The sequence below is a fragment of the Vicia villosa genome, linkage group LG2 (assembly GCF_029867415.1).
Source record: "Vicia villosa cultivar HV-30 ecotype Madison, WI linkage group LG2, Vvil1.0, whole genome shotgun sequence".
In the NCBI taxonomy this organism is placed as follows: domain Eukaryota; kingdom Viridiplantae; phylum Streptophyta; class Magnoliopsida; order Fabales; family Fabaceae; genus Vicia; species Vicia villosa.
Window position 1 is genome coordinate 21,851,448 of NC_081181.1, and position 7,318 is coordinate 21,858,765.

At 36.0% G+C, this 7,318-nt stretch overlaps 1 protein-coding gene across 1 annotated transcript; it reads right to left on the reverse strand.

Moving 5' to 3' along the window:
• Positions 1–2,469: 2,469 nt before the first annotated feature.
• On the reverse strand, positions 2,470–5,944 carry LOC131646001 (homocysteine S-methyltransferase 1). Its single transcript, XM_058916180.1, has 7 exons — positions 5,536–5,944; positions 5,397–5,453; positions 5,021–5,226; positions 4,794–4,923; positions 3,678–3,881; positions 3,517–3,588; positions 2,470–3,408 (listed from the first exon to the last, which is right to left on the reverse strand). Exons 1-7 carry the CDS (start codon positions 5,701–5,703, stop codon positions 3,265–3,267), a joined length of 981 nt encoding a protein of 326 aa, XP_058772163.1. The 5' UTR covers positions 5,704–5,944; the 3' UTR covers positions 2,470–3,264.
• Positions 5,945–7,318: the final 1,374 nt, after the last annotated feature.

A 7,318-nucleotide genomic window follows, 5' to 3' on the forward strand; every position in this document is an offset into this window, starting at 1 on the left:
CCACCATTTGGCCTTTGTTTTACCATGTAGATCCACTTCACATCAAATGGCTTCTTGCTAGCTATTTCGACAAGCTCTCAAGTCTTATTCTTCTCGATTACCCTGATTTCTTCTTTCATGGCTTCACACTGATTCGAATCATTCATGGCTTGATCATTCCAAATTAATTGGTTCTGCTTCAGCCATCATCATCGCTTCTTTTATTAAGTCATCATCTACATCGACTGCATTTTGTTGATTGATTGTGACTTCATTTTGTTGATCTTCTTATTTAAATACAGTTATGATTGTATCGTGTTCATGTCGAACTGAATCTTGAGTCCAGTTCCATCCTTTTCTTTCGTCTACCAAAACATCTCGATTGATCACTAGTTTATCATCATCTGGTGAATACAACTTGTATGCACCAGTCAAATGATAACCTATTAGCATCATGACTTGGCGTCGATCATCTAGCTTTTTCCTCAATTTCTCTGGTACATGCCTGAAACACATTGATCTAAATCTTTTAAGATGATTAATATTCGGCTTCGACCCTGTCCAAACCTCATAAGGTGTCATGTCGACCAGCTTCTTCGTTGGACATCTATTTATTATGTAAGCTGTTATCGAAACTGCTTCTCCCGAAAATCTCTTTGGAATTTCTTTAGCTTTCAACATACTTATGACCATGTTCAGTATACTTCAATTCTTCCTATCAAATATACCATTATGTTTATGAGTATAAGGTGAAATGACCTCATGCTTTATACCTTCCTCAATGCATAATTTAGCAAATTCTCTAGAGGTGTATTCACCACCACCATGAGTTCTCAGTTTCTTTAACTTGCATCCACTTTGTTTCTTAACACGCAATTTAAAATTCTCGAACTGTGAGAATACCTCACTTTTATTTTCAATTAGATAAGTCCACATATATCTGGTGAATTCATCGATAAAAATTAGAAAGTAACAGTTATCTCCATTTGACTTAACTTCAAAAGGTCCACATACGCCAGAATGAACAAGCTTTAGGTTTTCTTTTGACTTTATGGGAAAGTCATTCTTGAAAGATTTTCTGGCTTGCTTTGCTTTGCAGCATTCCTCACACACCTGACTTGGTTCTTTTACCTGGGGTAAACTATACACCATCTTCTGCTTGAGCATTCCTAAACTTCTGAAGTTTAGATGTTCATACATGTGGTGCCAGAGCTAATTCTTGTCTTCTTCTGCAGTCAAAGCAAGACATTGATGATCAACTGTGTTGATTTCTACTTTGAAGGTCTTGTTGTCTTCCAATGGTGCTTTTAGAACCAACCTTCGCTAACCAGCATGCACCTTCATTTGATAATTTTCCAGCTTCTTTTTGTACCCTTTTGCAAGTAATTGACATATGCCTATCAAATTACTTGTCATCAAAGGTATGTACAATACATCAGTGATGCTAGCTTTTTGATCGTCTTTTCTGACAACAGAGATATCTCATTTTCCACCTGATGTGACGTGCCTGCCATCTACAAACTTTATCACCGTTTTAACAGATTCATCTAACTTGGTGAACCGGTTTTTATTACCAACCATATGGTAGCTGCATCCTAAATCCATGTATCACATGTTGGTTTGCTCAGTGTTCTTGCTTGACTTCTCGTCATAAGAAAGATTCTTTCTCTGCTTCTCCTTCTCTTTTCCAGATTTCTTGGTAAATCTCGCTTGTAGTCCCTGTTCAGCCACCATCTCTCTTTCTGAGTTCCTCTGCATCAGCCTTATCTCATGAGCCTTCAGTGAAGCTTGAAGTACTTCCAACTTCATCTCAGCTAGGTTCTTGGACTCTTCAATTGACATTACAATATAATCAAAATTTACAGTTAGAGATCTCAACACTTTCTCAATCTTCTACAAATCGTTGATTGATTCACTACACGCCTTCATCTCGTTAGTCAACAACACCACACGTGAAAAATATTCTATGACTGATTCACCTTCCTTCATTTGAGCCATCTCGAATTACTTTCTCAACTTCTCCAACTTCATCCTTTTCAGTTTTTCATCTCCGTCGTACATGTTCTTCAACTTGTCCCACGCTCCTTTTGTCGTTTCATCTTCAATTATCTTCTCGAACACGTTAGGATTCATACACTAGTGAATCAAGAAAAGAGTTTTTCCATCTTTCTTCCTTTTATCCTTGTGTGCAGCCTTTTGTTCATCATCCGCATTCACTTCCAATGTCGGTACTCCATCATTCAGGATTTCAGACACATCTTGAAATTTGAAGATGACCTTCGTCTGCGCAACCCACCGGTCGTGATTCTCTCCTTTAAAAACTGGTAGATTCGCTGAAAATTGCATTCATATTGTGTTACCGTTTGCTATTACAGATTTTCTTTGAATCGCAACCCAGACTCCTTGATACCAATTTGTTGGGACAATTAGAGTTTTCAAGAAAATGAGAGAAGAAGAAGAAGCAGAGAGAAACTGAATTTGAAAAGTTGTTATTGCTATTATGAATAGTTATACATGAAACTATACACGTATTGCCTATTTGTAAGCTATCAATGCCCAGACCCAAACTCACAACCTAAGCCCAATTACAATCCAAGCTCAAAATATACAAGTTATATTTTGACTTTGACACAACAGCTAAATGTCGTATTCGACCCTGTCGACTAACTACTTCGGCAAAGTCCTTCAACACAGTCGAACAAAATGTCTATCGAATACTATACTAACCATTGAATTACAACTTCTAACACAGCTGTACGAATAGGGTCACCCCAAAACTCATTTGAAACTAAAACAGGCAAAAAGGAGAACGAGCAGTTTCAAAAATATGACGATGTTTTGTTCTAGCAACGCCATTTTGTATTGATACATGGCCATTTTATATTGATACATGAAGTCTGGTAAATAGCACCATTATAAACAAGCAACTCAGAAAATTTATTAAAAGAATACTCACCGCCTAGATCATAATGAAAACATTTTATAATAGTGTTATATGTTGAGTTTGAACTCATGTATGTAAATTTATGCATTAGAGTATTGTATACTTAATTGTATAACGTGAATTTGACATGAATTCACGTGAATTAGAAAGGCATTTGACTTTACTTTGCATTGCAGCAACTCCATTGTCTGAGACACTACACAACTCCAGTATAAGATTTACGCCAAAATTTTCCACAGGTAACTCTCATCATGGGATAAACTTAAACAACTAAAATTTAAAACTTCAAAATAAGGAAAATGCCTAAGACAAAATCTCCAAATTGAAGAAAATGAGCACAACTAAATATTATTTCTTAAAGCATTTGAAATAATTTGAATGGTGGAGGGTGTAGTCCGGCAGCAACCTCCTATTATTTTAGCTCCTAAATCACGCCATCTTGTTGCGTGAAATCCAAAATCATCATCATGAAAACACTTGGATGGCTGTCGATGAAAAGAAATTTAAAAACACAATTAGACGACAGCAGAGGATAAGAGTGCAAGAAATAAGAAGAATGAAATGATAGATGGAGAGAGAAAACCCCGACTTACAAGCCATTTTTTCGCGATACCATCCCATACTTCTCCGCTGTTTGGATAAACAATGATTGCCTTTTTCGTCAACTGCAGCAACAGGACTATAAACTTTCCATTCTACTATAAGAGCAGTAAAAATATTTTTCTAAGTATTCAAACTAATATGTAAGCGGTACCTGCTTAAATTTGGAGATGAGACTTTCTATAAAATGGGGAGGTGCACAGTTTATACCAACTGCCTCTACTTTGCTACTCTTATTTACTACTTCAAGACAGTCTTGGAAACTCTCTCCTGAAGGAGCATTTTCGCCATCTACAGATGTAAAACAGATCCAAGATGGGATTTCGACATTTAATTCTTCAACTAATTCAACAAAGGCCTGCAATGAAAAAGATTGCATATGAATACCAAGAATGCTTCCTAATGATTTAGCTGTTAAAAGTAATATAGATAAATAGGAAGTTTATCTTGATAGTGTTAGAACTTTTGGTTTTACTGATATATAAATCTTGCTGAACAACTCAAAACAAAATAAAAAATTACAGAAATAGCATATGCAGATAGCTAAATCATGAAATCATGTAAAAAAACTTAGAGAAAACTTTCTCTTCTATACATAAATTTAAATGTATCATCTCATTATGATCAATGATATGAATGCTTAACATGAGAGGCTATACTCAGATTATAATTGTCTCATCTTAACAATATCAAAGAAACCTATGCTCACTTTATAAGAGGTTAGGAGCCTTGATTTGAGGCTATTTTGAATTTGGTTTTGACGCTTTCTCTATTACTGAGAAATTTGTTGGAGAGTCTAGGGAAGTCAGGTGCACTAACAGGCGCTCAAGGCTCCAGGACCACAAGAGACAGAGACGCCACATCTCCACCCAAAACTTTAAGGCATTTGGTAAATGGGTCCTCTCTTATAAATCCAACATTTCACTCATTCATACCCAATGTGAAACTTAACCACTCACACTTGCACCCAACAAAATTTATAAGTTGAGGCTTCTAATTTTAAGTGTGAGTATGTTGGTGGATATAAAGAACCAAAACAGTAAGAGAGTTTATGATTGATTTCAAAATGTGTCAATACCAGAAAAATGTCAAGTGGAACAAAATAGAAGAATCCTACTTTGACAATGTTTCAAAGACAAGATTTATAACAATACCCTGCTAAGATATATACACTTATGGTTTGCAAATTGCAGTAATTTTAGTTTAAGGAATCGTAGCGACGTATGTTTATCTATCTACAACACAAGTTTACTTTCATAAGAGAAAATACCTGAGCTTCAAGTTTGTTTGGAATGGTCTCAAAAGCAAGCAAATCAGGACCAGCTTCAACAAGAACTTGCAACCTACGGCGATGAAAATCCTTCAACTTCTCCAAATTCACATCTGGTCCATACAGTCCCCTATAAGAATAAATTAACAACAATATAGAATATCAGTTAACATACCAAAATACACAAAAGCAATTCCTATGCAGACGTTTAAGGAGTGTAGAAGCACCTATACTCTGATCCATCAGCAAGATAAGCCCCATAGCTTCCAATGGAGGCAGCAACCAAAGCTTTTCTATATCTGTTTTCCGGATTTCTTTTAGCCGATATCCAGAAACCGTCCCGAGCTTCAACTGCCAACTTAACACTCCTCTGTAATAGAGATTCCCCTTCTTCAATTGACAGCCCTCTGGACAAAAATCCAGGAAGTGTAGCCTATAATTATAGAACTATTTATAAGAAAACTTGTAGCAATATATTACCTCCGGTCTCATTTATAAGAATTATTCAATAAATTTAAAAGTAAATTTTCTCTTATAAATAGCACAGCAGGAAGTAGTACATTAAAAATAAAGAACTATATATAGGAAAAATTTGAAAGTTACTTGGTAAGATGAAGTAACCAATATATCTGCACCAGCCTCCAAATATTCCAAGTGAACCTATCAACAATATATAAATTCAGTGAAATGAAGCAAAAACAGATTGAAAAAAAAAAGAGAAAAAAAAAATTAAAACAAAAACCTTTTTGATAAGATGTGGCTCTTTGATCAAAGAAATAGCACTCCAAAGAGGATCATTGATGGAAGCACCATGTTTTTCAAGCTGTGTGGCGAATCCTCCATCAGTAACAACACAACCACCGGAAATTTCAATAAGATCTTGTAACAGTGATTTCTTCTCCGTCTTCATTTCTTCTCTTCGACGCTTCGACGACGTCGTTTCTGTGTGACGGTGGAATGAAATGAAGAGAATAGAAGAGAAGAGTTATAATGTGGGTGGGAGAATGGGGGTTTTGGGGTTGGTGTGTGTGAATATGGACTAAATAGCATTCAGGTTGTTGTTGTAACAAGTTTAGAATATTGATTAACAATGTTTAAATGCAGACAGTTTGCAATTTACGATTACTGGATAAGTTCCGGGATTGTGACCCACGACACCACCTTAATGATGCCCACGATTTTATGTCAATTTTTTTATTATTTATTTGTATCAAATGGAATTGTAATGAATAATCATCAATAATATAATAAATTATATTTTTTAATCGAGTTAGGACAAAATAACCTGGTTGCCATGTTTGAAAGAATTATGGCACGAAATGGGGTAAATGTTGGCCTTCGAAGGCCAAATTATTCTTCCCCTATATCTAAATATATTTTACAAACCGAATTACCCAGGGGATGGAAAGTCCCAAAGTTTACAAAATTCTCTGGTGACACCAGCGAATCGACCGTTGAACATATAGCCAAGTATTTTACTGAGGCTAGGGACATAGCAAATAATAAAAATCTAAGAATAAAATACTTCCCTAATTCGCTAACCAAGAATGTGTTTACATGGTTCACTACTCTGTTAGCGAATTCCATCCAAGACTTGGCTTGCTTAGCAAGGTTATTTCATGATCAGTTTTATATAGGCGAATCAAAGATAAGTCTAAGCGAATTGGCCAACATCAAACGTAAGTTTAGCGAACCCATAGATGATTATCTCAAAAGGTTTCGCTTATTAAAGGCAAGGTGTTTCACACAAGTTCCTGAACATGAATTGGTTGAGATGGCTGCAAAAGGTTTAGATTTCTCTATTATATAGAAGTTAGATCCTCATTATCAGAGAGATATGGCCCAATTGGCTGACAGAGTTCGACAAGTAGAACGCTTGAAGGCTGAAAAGGCTAGGGAGAATAGGAATAATAAAAAAGAAAGGGTTGCATATGTCGAAGCCGAAAAGGATGAACAAGAGATCTATAATGACCTTGTAGGATTCGAACAAGGCTAAGTGGACTTGGCTGAATTAAAGCAAGGTCCACCCTATCCTTGTAAAGTCTTAGCCCCCTTCGAATGGGAAGAATCCTGTCGAAATATAAAAAAAATGATAAATTCCCTAAGAAATCATACACTTTCGACGTGACGAAATGTGATGAAATTTTTTATTTACTGGTAAAGGTTAGCCAGATGATAATGCCACCTGGCGCCAAAATTCCTCCTTTAGAACAACGGAAGAAAATAGGTTTTTGAAAATATCACAATTTTTTAGGACATAAAACCTCATAATGTTTTTTTTCTGGGATCTAATTCAAGATGCTATCAATGAAGGAAGGCTTAGGTTTGGAGAAAAAAGCAAAAGCTAGATGAAAGTGGACGTTGATCCTTTGCAGATGGCAGATACCAACTATGCTGAACCAGTCGACACTAACATGGTGGAGGTTACTGAAAATCCCATCAACCAAGACCCTGAGCACAAAGTCATTAAGGATTTTGCTGCAGGTGTTGAATCGAAGGAGGCTACTGAAGGCCTCAGCAAAGAT

What these genes read in the sequence shown, in the direction of transcription:
- LOC131646001 (XM_058916180.1), bottom strand. Translation starts at nt 5,703, where the DNA reads ATGAAGACGGAGAAGAAATCACTGTTACAAGATCTTATTGAAATTTCC. An exon ending in AGCCACATCTTATCAAAAAG is followed by an intron (nt 5,454 to 5,535) that starts GTTTTTGTTTTA and finishes TATTGTTGATAG; the next exon opens with GTTCACTTGGAATATTTGGA. An exon ending in TGGTTACTTCATCTTACCAA is followed by an intron (nt 5,227 to 5,396) that starts GTAACTTTCAAA and finishes CTATAATTATAG; the next exon opens with GCTACACTTCCTGGATTTTT.